This window comes from Chelonus insularis, unplaced genomic scaffold (genome assembly GCF_013357705.1).
Source record: "Chelonus insularis isolate UGA/USDA-ARS -01 unplaced genomic scaffold, ASM1335770v1 contig_316_pilon, whole genome shotgun sequence".
NCBI lineage: Eukaryota > Metazoa > Arthropoda > Insecta > Hymenoptera > Braconidae > Chelonus > Chelonus insularis.
The window spans coordinates 436,006-452,778 of record NW_023276486.1 but is presented as its reverse complement, the minus strand read 5'-3'; the positions used below and the strand labels follow the sequence as shown (position 1 = coordinate 452,778).

The window sequence follows — 16,773 nt, the reverse complement described above, 5'->3', positions numbered from 1 at the left end:
TCTGAATGACATACTAGAAATAATATTGAAAAATTATTTTTATGAGTAATTTGAATCTTATAAGATAAAATAATAATTTTTCGATGAATAATTTGTCTATAAACTTTCATAGAAAATTTTGTTGCAATTTGGCATTATTTAAACAAAGTATTGAGTATTGAAATAAATTATTCTTTTCATTCCGTAAAATTCAGCCATAATAAAAAATAATTTTTAAAATGACAATAAAATAGATACACGACATGATATAAATTTGTTATAGAAGAAGTAGAACTTTAAATATCTATATAAGTATATATATATATCCATTTTCTATGATCTATTCCATTACATTACAAGTCTTTCAAATACTTTCGTATAGCTTATCTAGGTTTATATATGTCAATTCTATTTAATCCTGTAGCAATTTACATAATAATTAACTTCATTTACATGTATCAACTGAAGAAGATTGTTGATCCCAAAGGCACGGGTAGAGTATATATGAATGGCTGAATCATTATATACTCTATATCTCTGTTACCCGTTTATAAATAGAATATTTATAATAGTATATCATGTAAACTATCACATTTTAAACTAATCGGTCAAACTATTGGATCCATATAAAACAAATATATTCTCTGTATAAGTACAACAAATCGGCAGTTAAAAATGACTAAAAATTCTATTAAAACTTTACATTATCTTCGAAGGATTCTTGGCTGTAGAATCATACAAAGAGATGTAAATCTTGAGATAATTACAAATTAGTACTTGAGTTTTTAATAGTCCATTTTAAGATAAACGCAAATTTCATGAATTTTTATTCTTCATTTCATTATTTAGAATGAAATGATAACACCACACTGAATTATCAATACTAAATTTGGCCATTTTCCTTGAGATATTCACAATCTTTTTAGAGAGAAACTTGAGCATTAAAATCACTGAAAAAATTACTTAAAAAAAATAATTATTATATAATAATAATAATTTTATTGTCGACATGTCACACCTTTAGCAGTTTCATTTTACGACCAAATTTCTCTCCAACTGTATTTGTAATTTATTATTTCATATAGTCTTCAGAGTCATGATTAGCTTATTGATTTTGTGTTCTGAATATTTAAAAATCTTTCAATCTTTTCAACAATAAAATTCATTGCTGAATAGAAAATTTTTCTTTGTTAATAAATTTTCATATTTTTATTTCGAATGGACTAAATTCAGAAATTCTTCTCTTGTTTTTGGATCATCTCTAAAAACACCAAGCATAGTTGAAGTTACTGTTTTGCTGTTAATTTTTTGTACTCCTCTCATGACCATACACATATGCCTAGAATTGAATATAAATTATAATTAATGAATTTAAATATTTAATTATTAAAATCATAGAATTCCACAGCAGAAAATGATTATTATTTCTATTATTGATGAATATTGCATTTATATCAGCTTATTTATTATTATTTAATTAATTATAGTTTTTTATTATATGTTTATAAGTTATTTAAAAATTGAATTTATGAATATAACTATATATTCTATATTCTTAATTTTTGATTAGTTAAAACCTTGAGATTATTATAACTTGAAACAAATTGTGCTTCAAAAGTATTGCGATTATTATAATAATATATAATAGATAAAAATATAAAATAATAATCATTTTGTATTTATGTGAAGTAACTAACACATTGCAAATCCAAGTGTTTCAGAAGATTATATATATGTATTGTACAGTTAATCAAATTGCCATTCAATAGCCCATTTTAATAAGATTAGTGAGAGGTACGATATGTTCATTGAAATCAATCGTAGAATATTGAAGTCGTGTTTTGAAGGACAAAAAGTGTTACGTGAATGATAATAATTATTGCGTCTAAACAAGGTTTAATCTGGCGAATATTAAATCCATGGTATAGTAATAGCTTCTCATTACAAGGTCTTCTAGATTTTATAAAGTGTAATAAGTTATAAATGTATGTAATTCTTTGACAACTTAATAAAAAAAAAAATATGATGAAAATGATAAGTATGCGATGACAATAATTATTGAGGATGTAATACTTACACTCCTTCAACAACGACTGCTACTCCAGCTGGCTCGACAGCTTTCGTAACAGCAATAGCAATTTGTTTTGTTAGACGTTCTTGAACTTGAAGACGACGACTGAAAATCTCAACAATTCTGAAAAAATGAAACAATCTTATAGTGATTCAGTTAAAAAGCCATATTTTTTGTGAAAATAATTTTTACTTTTTTTGTTGCTTAAAGGTAATGGGTAATAAAGCATGCAAGTAACACAGGGGCACAAATCAACTGAAACGTGAAAGTCTACATTGACATCCATAAATTAATAGTTTTCATCTATTGGAATGCATGATAAATCAAAAGATATAACAATTAGCAAGAGTAAATGAATATGATCATGATATTTAAATTAATTTCTTAATTTAGTTAGACAGAGCTATACCTTCATCAATAAAAGAAAGATTGTTAATGAAAACTTTACCTTGCTAGTTTACTTAATCCCAATATTTTTTTACATGGAAGATATCCAATTGAAACTTTGCCATAGAATGGTACCAGATGATGTTCGCACATCGAAAACATCTCAATGTCCTTAACTACGACCATCTCATCATGATCCTCATCAAAAACAGCATCATTGATTACATCTAGAATGGATATTAAGCTTTTTAAATTTTAATAGTTTAAAAAAATACTTGAATATTTTATTTTATAATTAATAATATTATTTTTCGAATTGAAATCTATCATAGAACTTAAATTTGATTTATGATCAATTTTTTTTATACATAAAATTATTTGCAAGAAAGTGATTGTAGAATATATTTTTTACAAATGATATTTCATAGAATTGATTTTTATCTCTTTCAAAATGAATAAGTAAATATTCATTATTTCTCAGTGACTTTTTGATGATTTTTACCGATTCATTTGGAAAAAGATTATAGAAATAATTTCGATATTGTTCAATTCAATTACATTGTTCGAATATATTTAATTACAATATTATGATATAAAAATGTCGTGCATAAATTTTTTGATCACGTTGTTGAAAATTTTATAATTTTTACAAAGTACTAAACAAAAAATGGATATAATAAATATAAAAAGAATATGACAAAAACAAGCGTGCGTTCTCCGGTAATTTGCTCGATATTGACCCACTTTAGGTAAGCACTATACGGTTGCTATACACTTCTAAGTGCTTGACAGAGTGAATGGTTCTGGATAATGGTGAGTGGGTGGTGCGGGGGTGATTCTCCCATGGTTACCAGGGTAACCTTAACAAGTAACACTCTTCTAAAGTATAGAGACAATGAATTACTGCTTTTTCACTTCTTCCCTTTCTGAATTATTTTATATATAATATCAATTAATTAGATGATCATAAAAAATGAACAACTGATTGATTATAAAACTTGTAAAAGTATATGATTATTTTATTTAAAGTTGATATCCTTTTTCAAGATTGTAATTCTCTAAGTACAGATTTTATATTCACTAAGTAAAATAGTTATAGTTAAATGAATAGTGAAGTATGGGAGAAACAGTTATTAAAATATAAGAAAGGATAAATTTTTCCACATGGATTTACACAAATTCCTAATAAAATCTGTATTTTGGCATTGATTTTATTCGAGTCAATTAATAATTGAATACAACAAGTATTTGTTAAGCTAAAAAAAAATCAAATCAGTTTAATCTTAATAAAATCAGTGTTTTCATTATAAGTGAAAGATCTTAAAGTCAAAGAATAGAAGGACGTGACTAGAAGTATAAATCTCTCAGCTACAGTAAAATTGCATCATACGATGTAAATATGACATAATTTTTCTCTTTACTGAGTGAATGGAAAATGAATAAGTAAGTTGAAATTGCAAAAAAAGTATCACAAAGAGAATAAGAAAACGGAGGCGTATAATAGAGTGCTTTCATTCTAATGTTCTTAAAATAGTCAAGATCATGCTATACTTTGGCCTTGTGGATGATAAAAGGAAAAAATGATATAAATTTCTGAAGGCAATGTTATTTTCATTAATTATGTTTTTCACATAAATAATATCATTTTTTTTCGAATAAAAATATCTAAATATACAAAAGTAAAGGAATAGTACATTTCAATATTCCTCATCCAATATATATTCATTTATATTTATTATCCTCCTATTCTCAGAGGAATAAAAAAGTCATAAATTTTTTTACATCCCTCCAACAAATCTCGTTAAATCTGTTAAGATACTTTAAGAGATCTCTAACTAAATCGATTTCTCATTTTCACAATGGTTTCATAGCGTATTTCAAATGGATTTAATACATTATTAATATCTTTAGACTATTATATTATTCCCATGAATAATTGAATAATAAAAAAATCACTTACCATCCAGACTTTGATCATAGCCTTTGGTGAAGAATAACATTGCTTTAGCTGCTCTTTCAGGTGTTTTAAGTAACCCTTGACGATCTGGATCTTCACCTAGAGATCGTAAAAGACGCCTGTAACTCTTTGACATTTCTGGTAACAGAGCTTCTTTCGTTGGTGGACGATGATCTAATTCTAGGTCATGGTGGAACATGCATTTTTCATGTCCTATTGATAAAAAAAATAATATAATTTGTAATACATTATAACAGATTGAATATCTTATAAATTAATCTATTTACATACTTTTATAATAATAAATCAAGTGTAACGTAAATAAGAAAAAAAAATTTTTTTATTTGATGAAATTGGATGAAATTCTAAATCCAATCAAAGTTTCAATTTTTCTCTCAATGACCTGTTGCTTTTTTCATTGAAGCTATTGAAATCTTTTTGTAAGTTTTTCTTCGTTATATAAAACATTTAATACAATAATTATGTAACATTTGATAAAATAACTTCTTGCTTATAATGATATTAAAAAAAAAAGTAATTAATTATTTCATAAAGTTCTAAAGAAAGAACTATTACTCCAATAATTTTTTCAATTCATTTTTTAGTTAAATGTAAACATTAGCTTGAAAAGAAACCTTATTACTCAATTTGAGTAACTGATCAAATATCAATGTAATGGGATAATAAAAAAAAATTTCTTGAGGTGAGAACAATTTTTATGCTCCATAAGAAATATCACACATATGTGTACTTCATTACGAAATTAGTAATGCAGGAAAAAGATACGTGTTAACGAACAGTTTCTCGCTATCAAATGTCATGACCTGTCGTCAATAAAATATAAATAATGATAAATTGAAAGTGAATTTATTAGATCTCAAACTGTTTTATTACGTCTCATCAGTGTCTTGATATATTAACTATGTTATTTATTATTTTGTGAAATTTATTTAAAATTCTGTAGCATCTCTATCATGGTTATCAACACTTAAAATACCAATTAATGTTTGAAACAAAATAGAATTGACTGTTGGCCAAAAAATTTGCTATCTTTATAAAATAATTATTTTGCTATATTTTTTAATTACAAAAAATACATTTATTAATGTTATCTTAGTATTTATTTCATAATAGCAAAATAACTCTTGATTTTATATTGGAAGATTGTAGAAATGATTATGATAATAACAAGAATAACACAGCGTATGTAAAACAACATTCTCTTGCTCTTTTTCCAAAAAATTGTTACTAGCCGAAATAATAGCTTTTACCAGTTATTCAAAAAATATACAGTTATAATATACTCTTTGTCAGATTCTAACTGTAATTCTTTCTTGTTCTCACGATTCATATCATTTTTAAATTGGGCATTCGTTATAGTTGATACCAAATGTAGATCATTTGAAGCAAGATATACCTTGAAAAATAATTACTGTTTGTTCATTTATTTCGTTATTTTTATATGTAAACATTTTTAATAATTTTGTTGAATAAAAATAATAATACTTGTAACTTTATTACCTGGTGTTGTTGAAGTCCTTGGAGTCCTTGGAGTTCCTGGAACATCTAAATCGGTTTCATCAACACTCTCGCTCCATGTAACCGTCCTCAATGATGGTGGTTTTTTCAAAGAATCTTCTTTAATTATTGTTGCAGTGCCGTTCATGTTACTAGATATTTATTGTGCAATTGTTTATTCGTCAAGTGGTTGACTTGTAGTTTATTCAAAAACAATTAAATAAATTTTTAACTTATATCTTGAGCTTTTTGATAATTTTGTCACTTGAAGACTGGTGTTTTAAATCATTCAAATATTTGAATTAATTTTTCTATTTGGTTTTAATATATTTACACCAATACGAAGTAGTAAAAGATGTGACAAAGTAGAATTGATGATAAAAATGGCCAAAATGTTGAATTACTCACATTTGATAAATAATATATTCATAGAATATTATTTGGATAAAACTAAACGAATAAGAAATAATAAATAATAAAAATCAATCCTGTTTGGTTTGAATAGATATTGTAAAATCACAACTCTAATTATTGATAACAATGATGTTGTAGATAAGAAAAAGGTGTGCGTAGTCGCTTTGATGAACAACGCCGTGCGACTGAATCAAGTTAAAGATCCCAACTTATGAAACGCAAGTTACTACATGAATCCCGCTCTCTGCTCCTGCTGGGAAAGCTGTGCGACTGTCACTGACTTACTACATATATACATATATACACATATAAAGGACGGGCGCGGTAGAACTACTCAACTGCCATTGCTTTATTGTGGATGTTTGATGCTGAAGCACTGCCATGGATGTCGATCTGAAGTGTTTATATTGATTCTCAATTAAGAAACGTGTCGTATTAACTAAGTGGATATTTTTTTTCTTGTAGAGAGTAGATGAAAAATTACAATCAGAAAATGTCTCTGCATAATACATGTTCTTTTTCCTCGAACTAGTAACGCTGAATATTAAAGCTTTAGTCATTCGATTAAATTGAAAAGAAAAAAGTGATTTCAAATTATGGTGAAATAGAAATATATGGAAATTAGCATATAATTAAGTAGATAAAATAATTATTTGCTTTTAACTATGTACAGAAGTCATGAAGATGGACTTGAAAATTTTATCATTTATTCGTATTTCAAGGTTACAATATGACCATTGATTATCTTCTAATTGATTACACTTTTTTGGAATAATCATTTACGAAAACATTATCCATTCTCCTTTCATTGAAGTATTAAGTGATGGAAGTTGATAATGACATGATGCCATTGAAAAAGTTTTGTGATTCAGTCCTGATGTTTTTTTGTTCAAACGAACGAATTTAAAATATTGGGATTTCCACTGAGATAAGCAAAATTTTGTTTGACCACAAAGTCTTATTCACACCTTATTTGTTTTTTATAAAACCAATATAAAATATTGGAAATTTCCCGGATATATTTAATAATTATCCGTCTATATATCGAATAAAAAATATAACTATTAAAAAATTAGAATTTAATGAATCATTGATAATAGTAACAATCACGGTCATTTTAAATAATTGAATATTATTATTACATGCTGATGAAATTTTTTCATGCAACTGTGGGGTTGCATTTATTTATACTTTATTTTTATGGAGTGTCATTTATAAACAGTTTATTTTGACATTTTTAGGCAATAATAATTTTTAATTATGGAATTAAAGACGACATAAAAATAACTTCCCACTGGGAAGTTAAAAAGACGAAGAGTCAATCTTTTTAGTTAATATTTTTTATATTTTGAAAAAAGTCTATAAATAATATTTATATTTATATAATTTATATACATGTTTGTAATGTGATAATTAATATGATAATTTAAATAATCATTGAATTGTCAATAATTTTCATAAATTTATCTAATGAAGATTTATTATCAATTTTGTGATAAAAATCATTAATAACTGAAGCAATAAAATATTATAATATATTGGTAAAAAGCAAATTAACTATTTCGTTGATACTATTAATAGCATATTCTCGGTTCGTTAAGTTTTAACAAAAATGATTAGCATGATGATGAACAAAGAGCCAGACAATGGGAAACTAAAGGGAGTATGAGCAAAAGTATTTCTTCATACCAGGATATGCCAAAAATGTAGATAACATTTTTTAGACTTACTTTGCTTAAATTTAAACTGAAAATTTTTCTTTATTATTAATATCATCTTAACATAAAATAATACTATGGTGTAATACTATTAAGATAATAAATTATGGTTTTATATTCAACAATAAAATTTGTTATTTTCAATAGTTAATTACCTAGCTCTAGGAATATAAACGTCATTTTCAAGTTGAAAGTAGATCATGTGATGGTGTATTTTTATTAATCCTTGAGATTTATTGAGGTTACTAGCTGCAAATCGCAAGAATGTGTTTTTATATTTATTTCATTATTCGACCTTTTTTGAAATTATTTCTGTGAAATACTTCTTTTATTTTATGTCAAGTTTTTGTAACATTTTTTCAATTATCCTTCATAATATTTATATTATTCGATTTTATTAAAAGGCTGCTTTTTTCAAAAAAGGAAACAATAGTTGAACATTAATTTACTTTTATCATGGTTTTTGAAAATGATTAATCATGTTATTATTCAGCGAAATTAATTTAATTGATGATGGATAGATGAAAATGTTATTCGAACTTGATAAGGCATCCAGTGATTGTTCATAAATTTTTCATTTAAGAATCACAATCATGGTAGACAAATTTTTATCTTGACCATAGACTTATTCAAATCTATCATTAATATTACCTTAGATGATGAGCATTTATGAAGTTTTAGTTAAATTGGAATAAAATAAAAATTGTTATTAAAAATACGACATTGATGACATTCCCTCGAGTAATTTCTGAAAAAAGAGATTTTCTGTTAAATATATGAGTTTAGTTTTAGTATTAATGGTAAATATATATTAAAAAACACCAGGTGTTGAATGACATTGCTGACGCAATAGATCAATTAAAATTGAAAGGTTCGATGCAGTTGAATGATAAACACGGATGTATATTTTTTTAAATACTGAAAAGTCGATCAAAAAAGACAATGATCATACTGAAATTTGTTCAACGGATCCAACTTGTTGAGTTTCAATAAAAACTTTGGAGTACCAGTCTATTGTAGAAGACTTCCAATGAATTTTTGATGAAATGAAAATAAACATTAATTATACCGCATATTTGAAGACCTTTATCTGATTTTTGTTATTAAGAAGCATATGAATGTATCATTTAATTAATCATTTTATATCATATCTATCGTAAAATCTAGCAAAAACAATTTTTAGGGAATAATAAACTATGTTGACAAGCAAAGCAAATTGATGCTTAATGAATCATTTACAAATGATAAGCGGTAATTAATTAGAGAACTACTTAATTACCGTCATGATATAGTAAATTAATGAGCTAAATTGTTTTTTCTATTGAAACTAACGTCGTCTCTTTAAGGATCATTCAGTACGATACTGTTGATCCTTTCAAATCTTTAGAGATTTTATTTTAGCACTGTTTCAGCTTGGAGTACTCTCCAGGTCTATGTCTAATTGCTCCGAACAAGTCAAAGTTTGCCTGGTTTTGCTCCATTTGTATCAAACCAGATGGATCAAACTCTACAAGAAAATATCCATCAACAGAAATGTTGTTGGAAATGGATAACCCAATTTTTTTTTTATAGATTTGATTTTTCAGTCAATAAAATTTTTAAAGATTTTTACTATTGCTAAAATGATATAATCAATAAAAGATTGAAAGACATTGCACGCAGTATAGTAGAGATTCGCTGAAAAAGGATTTTTGAAATTCCGATTATTTGAAATGATTAAAAACATCCTTCCGTGCAATATGGAAATGAATTTTAATATTTGACATAATTGTTTATTTAATTTTATAGAAAATTAATCTTACTATCACTATTTATGATTATTAAAAATGAACTAGACATCTTTGAAAATTATAAATTAATAACTTGCGAATGAACTTAGAAAAGATATATATATATATTATATCATGGATACTGGACGGATCAAAGTTCTCTTATCACATCTATGAGTTTGCGCTATTATGGTTGATGCAAAAGTTAGGTTACGTCTGAGTGTCGCAGTACTTATTAAACAGGTGTGGATTAGTCTACGCAGCAACAGCATTCAATCTCTTAATAATATATTGAAGTAACAAAATTTATTATAAACACAAGACCTAAAAGTATCTCGAGTTGTATATGTTTAGTTTCTTATACTGCTAACAATTTAAATAATCACTCAAATAAACAAAACTAATTTAAAGTTCTAGAGGAATTGATAAGCAAATACATATTCTTTTCTAACAAAGACGACGTAGAACTTTTATATTGTAACGTAAGTACTACTAGAATTAATTAGATGATAAAATTATTCACAAATTTTTCCATAATAACAAGTAATATTAATCGAATGAAATTCAGAAAAAAAACTTACCATTAAGCTGTCAATAATGTAATGTGAATATATGAAATTATGAGTTGAACGTGTTTGTCGTTTCAGAATGACTGAAGAACGTCTGGATTTGATAATATTTGGAGCAACAGGTTTTACAGGAAAATATACTGTTCAAGAAGCTGTTAAATTAGGTAAAACAAATCAATTCACATGGGGAGTCGCTGGAAGAAATAAAGAACGCTTGCAAGAAGTGATCAAAAATTATGCTTCTGATGCCGGTAATAATTAAATAAATAAATACATAAATTTGACTTTAACATACAGATGTGTGAGAAAAGATTAATAATTGAAATTGTGTAATTGGAGTACTCAATACTTTTCAGAAGGAACCATACCAATAATTGTTGCGGATGTAAAAGATAATGATTCGTTGAAAAAAATGGCTCAGAAATGTAAAATTGTTGTCAATTGTTGTGGACCATACAGATTTTTTGGTGAACCAGTAGTAAAAGCTTGTATTGAAACTAAAACCCATTATGTGGATGTAAGCGGTGAACCTCAAGTTAGTAACATTTATAATATAAAAAAAATAATTCTCGCTAATATTTATGTATGCTAAATTTATTAGTAATTATAATATGATAAAATAAATGAACTTATACAGTTTATAGAAACAATGCAGCTTAAATATAACAAAGCAGCTCAAGAAGCAGGAGTATACATAATAAGTGCTTGCGGCTTTGATAGTATTCCATGTGATCTAGGAGTAATTTTTGTCCAAAAAAATTTCAATGGTGATGTGAACAGCGTTGAAACATATTTGTCTTCTTGGGTTGATGGTAGATCCGAAGGTGCAGCCGTTCATTACGGAACTTGGGAGTCAGCAGTTTATGGTGTAGCACATTCTTCTGAATTACGAGATTTACGAGCTAAAATTTATCCTCAAAAGTTACCTCAATTTCAACCAAAGTTGTTGCCTAGGTATTGATGAAAAAATTATTATTTTTGGAGAGGTTAATGATATTTTTGAGCTGGAAATCATGTTGATCGGTTGTTTTTTTTTCAGAGGAATTATTCATTACAGTGAAGTATCAAATCAATGGTCTCTCCCATTTCTAGGTACTGATCGTTCTGTGGTATACAGATCTCAACGCTTCCTCTATGAAAAAAAACACATTCGACCAGCACAAATTCAAACTTATGTTTCATTCAGGTATTCATTCATTAAGGCTTTCTTAATTGTAATCAAATGATAATCGATTCCAAAAATTAATTTAAATATTATTTTCAGCTCTTTAATGTCTGTAATATCAATTACATGTGTAGGCATAATGTTTGCTTTAATGACAAAATGTAGATGTGGTCGGTACTTACTTCTTAAGGTAATTCTTTATCTAGAAAAATTAAATATTAATAATGTATTAAGAGTAATGTTATGTTAATTGAGAAAAAAATGTTAACAAAAAAATCATGTATTATAGTATCCACGATTTTTTTCTGGCGGTTTTGCAAGTCATGAAGGACCAAAACCGGAAGTAATGTCTAGAACCCACTTTTCAATAACTTTGAAAGCTAGTGGATGGAAAGAAAAACTTGCTGATCCTACTGACAAACATGTTAATTCACCTGATAAAGAAATGATTGCTCGAGTATCTGGAATTAATCCTGGATACGGAGCAACTTGCGCTATGTTGATGATATCTGCACTTATAGTTCTTCGAGAATCTGATAAAATGCCAGACAAGTATAATGAATAATTAAATATTTTTAACAATGCATTCTTCTTTTGAAAGATAATGTTTAAAATAATTTTTATTATTACAGTGGTGGTGTTTTACCCCCAGGAGCAGCATTCGAAAATACTTCTATGATACAGAATTTGCAACAGAATGGTGTTAGCTTCGAAATATTGAAAACAACTGAAAAGTGAAAGTTTAGCTATTAAAAGCAACTGTATTATTCATTAGCCATACTACAAAATATTGAAGGTGAAATATTGAAGATGAAATCTTTTAATTTATTAAGTAACCTACATACACAATTTTTTTTTTGACTCTAACCATAACACTTAAGTAAACGAATATCGTGACTATGTAGGAAGCCTTTTAGGCAATATTCTTCGCTCTCGATGCTACCAGTTGACTACTACTCGTCGTTTGGCGCCTCTGGGTTGAGTGGTGTCCGGGATGCCGGCTGCTTGTCTCGTGGCTGCAATTCCCCCTTCCATCGCTCGGTTCTCCCGCCTATTCCTACGATCAGCTATCCTGATGTTGATGGGCTGAAACTCGTAATCGAGTATGAGTTTCCGTGGATAAGGTGGAGATGAGCCCAAGACACATCGTTGGTCGATGCTCTTATCTGTTGGTCGAGCCCAACAAGTCAAAATGTTTTTAATAATTATGTACTATATATACTGGCAGATTTTTTATTGTTTTGTTATTTTTTAAATAATCATTTGTATTTGTTTTAGCTTAATAAAAACGATATAAACATCAAAAAATTTCTTCTTATTTGTTGATAAATTTTTAGAACAAAATTGAATAAGATTCCTAGCAAAAATTTACCATAAAAAAATAAAATGCTTTAATTACTTATGAAGAAAAGGTCAGAACTGCTTCGGGTATTTCTTTTCTGTTTTCAATCCCAGTAATAAGTGCATGAGGGCTGATTTAGTAACAGTCGTAATTTTTGGAGTTTTGCCATGACTCCAAATTAAATCAAATACTCAATAAGCATCTATTAATTAAGTATTATAAAGTAAAATGAATCATTACAAGGAAAGTATCAATTATTTCTCTTTAAACTACAATGTCATACTAACTTTTATTGTAACATAATCTAAACATTTTAAATATATCTTTTCCAATGATATTGATCACTATTGAACAATCAATATATTTTAAAATTCGAACCAAAAAGTAAAAAAATCTCTATATTTTTTTGAAACAAACTTTTGGAACATAGGAAAGAATAAAAAACAAATTGTTAAAAGTACATAAGTACTCAATTAGTATCTAATTATTATTATAAATATATATGCATAAGCAATTTTTTACATCGAATAGAATATATTTAATGAGATAATTCATTCAATACCCTTGAAAGAACAATCAATGGGTTTTAATTTACTGAAATTCATTTTTATTATTTCAAAACAATTATAAAACATGAAAGTTGATGAAATGTGAATATAAAAATTAACTAGCATCTTTATAATAAAATATCTCAAATATATAGCATATACTAAATTATTTTAGATGACTTTATTCTGCAATTCGCCAAAAAGAATTTATGTAAGTTATCATGTGAATTATGAAACATTACATTAGTATTATAAACAATTTTTAGCTACTGAATAGAATAGCCTATCTTAATAGCTAAACTTTCACTTTTCAGTTGTTTTCAATATTTCGAAGCTAACACCATTCTGTTGCAAATTCTGTATCATAGAAGTATTTTCGAATGCTGCTCCTGGGGGTAAAACACCACCACTGTAATAATAAAAATTATTTTAAACATTATCTTTCAAAAGAAGAATGCATTGTTAAAAATATTTAATTATTCATTATACTTGTCTGGCATTTTATCAGATTCTCGAAGAATCATAAGTGCAGATATCATTAACATAGTGCAAGTTGCTCCATAGGCAGGATTAGTTCCCGAAACCCGAGCAATAATTTCCTTATTAGGAGAATTACTATGCATAGAATGAGCGTTTAATAGTTTTTCTTTCCATCCAGTAGCTTTTAAAGTTATTGAAAAATGAGTTTTAGGTAATATTTCTGGATCTGGTCCTTCATGGCTTGCAAGTCCTCCTGAGAAGAATCGTGGATGCTGAAAATTTCCTTTTTTATGATTTTTTCCATTTATTCTCTAGCCTTGATAATAATTACATAACTTTCAATTTTAAGGTACAACCTTTTATCTCCGTTAATGACAATCTACAAGTTAATCACATCAATATCTTTCTAATAATTGCCTTCGTGGTCATTACAATAATGTGATTTTTTAAATGTAAATTCGATATAAAAAAACTTAAATGAATATACTCAATTTCAAAATTTATTTAATCGAATTTTTTGCAGTGTTTTTAATCAATAAAAAAAGGCATTTTTTTAAAACTCATTACTTACTAGTATAATTGCTATTATAAGGATTTAATTACCAAAATTGGTATGAATTATTCACAGAGCACTGAAATATGAGGGATTGCACCTTCATTATGAGCTGTTAGAATAGGTGATAGTTTATACTTATACTAAATAACAACTTACCTTAAGAAGTAAATTATACCCACATCGGAATCTTGTCATTAAAGCAAATAGAATCATAGTGAATCCCATTGATATAGCCGTTAATAGAGATCTGAAATACAGAATGCTTTTTATCTCACGTAAATCATTGACAACTGAATGATAGATTCAATTTAATACTTGAATGAAACATAAGTTTGAATTTGTGCTGGTCGAATGTGTTTTTTTTCATAGAGAAAGCGTTGAGATCTGTAAGCTACAAAACCATCAACACCTAAAAATGGAAGAGACCATTTTTTTAATACTGAGTCTCGATGCATTATTCTGGAAGAATTTCAACAATTAATTATCCATAATTAAAATTGACTTATTATTTTTAATACAAAGAAAATTTATTTATACTTCAATCGTAATTTTGGTTGGAGTGAAGGTAGTTTTTCAGAATAAAGGGCGGCTCGTATTCTGTTAATTTCCCTATCCTCTGCTACTCCATGAACCACTGATTCATAAGTACCATAATGAAGAGATGGTCCTTTATATTCACCTTCTACCCAAGCATTCAAGTATGTTTCAACGCTGTTCACATCACCATTGAAATTTTTTTGGACAAAAATTACTCCTAGATCACAAGGAATACTATCTAAACCACAAGCACTTATTATGTATACTCCTGCTTCTTGAGCTGCTTTGTGGTATTTAAGTTGCATAGATTCTATGAACTACATAAGCTTGTAAATCAAATTATGTTCTAACAAGTAGGAAAAAGTCTATAATTTCAATCAAAATATATTTTTTTTTTCATAATGAGTGGATCACTTACTTGAGGTTCACCGCTGATATCCACATAGTGAGATTTACCTTCTATACAAGCTTTTACTACTGGCTCGCCGTACAATCTATAAGGTCCACAACAGTTGACAACAATTTTACATTTTTGAGCCATTCTTTTCAGTGAATCTTCATCTTGTATGTCCGCAATAATTGCTGGTATATTTCCTAGTGTAAGAAATTAGTCATTAAGTTCTCTACAAGTTCAGGTAAGACATCAAAATTTCTATGCCAACAGTCAATTTTAAGTTTTAAATCTATCATGGTTTTCATTTTTCAGTATCAAAACTTAATACCATTATTAGAATTCTAATTAATCAATTAATTCACATTAACATGTCTGTGTGCAAATGAAAATATCAATTATGGCAGAAATTATGACGTTTTCATGGTACGATTATATTTTCATTGAAATTACTTCAGTCATTTTTTGTTTTAATATCATTTTTCTTGAATCATGTAAATAGTTCTACAATTTATTTTGTAAAACTGAAAATTGAAATATTTCTTCAAAGGAATTTTTTGTCAAGAACGAACAAAAATGATTAATTATAATTATCACAGAGCTACTGGAGTAGACCTTGACAATCACCTAACTTAGTGTTTACTATTATTATTACTACTACTACTAATACTACTGCTACTATTATCATTATCCATGTATTTAAATCATATAAAGAGTTTCATCCTTTTCATGTCAACGCTACTACTGTATTTGCATGTCAAGCAATTTATAATATTCTTGACATAAAGGATACAACATGACCTAGATAATTGCTTGAAATCAATGATTTTTTCAAGTAATAAAAAAATACACATGATTACCTGAATCCGGTGCAAATTTTCTAACGATATCTTGTAAACGTTCATTATTTCTTCCAGCTACTCCCCATGTAAATGGATTCATTTTACAAAACTTAGCAGCTTCTTGAACAGTATACTTCCCTGTGAAACCAGTTGCTCCGAATATTATCAAATCGAGACGTTCTTCAGCCATTCTGAAAGAATTAAAATGCAATTATGATGTAACAACAATGAAGTAAGCATAGCTGTTATCCTTGACTTTTTCTGAAGAAAATATTACAATAATCGAATTTAATTGATCTCTCTAGTTTTTTTTGTTAACAAAAAAAATCATTTTCTATTAAAGCATTTAAAAGAATAATAGATTATTAAGTACTTACTTTGTAATAACAATAGAATTTCAGCAGCGTGTTTATAAGTTTCGTATTTTAATTACTTATTATTATTTAATAATATAATATCTCTAGAACTTTAAACCAACATCAAAAATTTTTTTTTATAAATATTAAGCTTTCGATGATTGATAGTAATTT

The 16,773-nt window shown here is 27.1% G+C and overlaps 2 protein-coding genes across 4 annotated transcripts; one reads left to right on the top strand and one right to left on the bottom strand.

The window, feature by feature from the left end:
- Positions 1 to 1,185: 1,185 nt before the first annotated feature.
- LOC118065505 (saccharopine dehydrogenase-like oxidoreductase) lies at positions 1,186 to 16,756 on the bottom strand. Its single transcript, XM_035080826.1, has 13 exons — positions 16,621 to 16,756; positions 16,262 to 16,434; positions 15,429 to 15,604; positions 15,011 to 15,327; positions 14,789 to 14,932; positions 14,630 to 14,720; positions 13,927 to 14,189; positions 13,745 to 13,846; positions 5,916 to 6,070; positions 4,398 to 4,607; positions 2,499 to 2,664; positions 2,057 to 2,173; positions 1,186 to 1,318 (listed from the first exon to the last, which is right to left on the bottom strand). The coding sequence occupies exons 2-13, from the start codon at positions 16,431 to 16,433 to the stop codon at positions 1,189 to 1,191; spliced, it is 2,043 nt and encodes a 680-aa protein (XP_034936717.1). The 5' UTR covers position 16,434; positions 16,621 to 16,756; the 3' UTR covers positions 1,186 to 1,188.
- LOC118065485 (saccharopine dehydrogenase-like oxidoreductase) lies at positions 10,009 to 12,855 on the top strand. Of its 3 annotated transcripts, none has more exons than XR_004690169.1 (9): positions 10,009 to 10,295; positions 10,461 to 10,633; positions 10,739 to 10,917; positions 11,020 to 11,336; positions 11,422 to 11,568; positions 11,647 to 11,737; positions 11,837 to 12,099; positions 12,180 to 12,343; positions 12,420 to 12,855. XR_004690169.1 is itself a non-coding variant. In XM_035080785.1 (8 exons), the coding sequence occupies exons 2-8, from the start codon at positions 10,462 to 10,464 to the stop codon at positions 12,283 to 12,285; spliced, it is 1,275 nt and encodes a 424-aa protein (XP_034936676.1). In that variant the 5' UTR covers positions 10,009 to 10,295; position 10,461; the 3' UTR covers positions 12,286 to 12,855. The 3 variants fall into 3 exon arrangements, 1 of the variants encoding a protein (XP_034936676.1); XR_004690168.1 differs by having other exon boundaries at positions 12,453 to 12,749; XM_035080785.1 differs by having other exon boundaries at positions 12,180 to 12,855.
- Positions 16,757 to 16,773: the final 17 nt, after the last annotated feature.

What these genes read in the sequence shown, in the direction of transcription:
- LOC118065485 (XM_035080785.1), top strand. Translation starts at nt 10,462, where the DNA reads ATGACTGAAGAACGTCTGGATTTGATAATATTTGGAGCAACAGGTTTT. An exon ending in ATGTAAGCGGTGAACCTCAA is followed by an intron (nt 10,918 to 11,019) that starts GTTAGTAACATT and finishes GAACTTATACAG; the next exon opens with TTTATAGAAACAATGCAGCT. An exon ending in TCTGATAAAATGCCAGACAA is followed by an intron (nt 12,100 to 12,179) that starts GTATAATGAATA and finishes TTATTATTACAG; the next exon opens with TGGTGGTGTTTTACCCCCAG.
- LOC118065505 (XM_035080826.1), bottom strand. Translation starts at nt 16,433, where the DNA reads ATGGCTGAAGAACGTCTCGATTTGATAATATTCGGAGCAACTGGTTTC. An exon ending in CTATGATCAAAGTCTGGATG is followed by an intron (nt 2,665 to 4,397) that starts GTAAGTGATTTT and finishes TATCCATTCTAG; the next exon opens with ATGTAATCAATGATGCTGTT. An exon ending in GCAGTCGTTGTTGAAGGAGT is followed by an intron (nt 1,319 to 2,056) that starts GTAAGTATTACA and finishes ATTCAATTCTAG; the next exon opens with GCATATGTGTATGGTCATGA.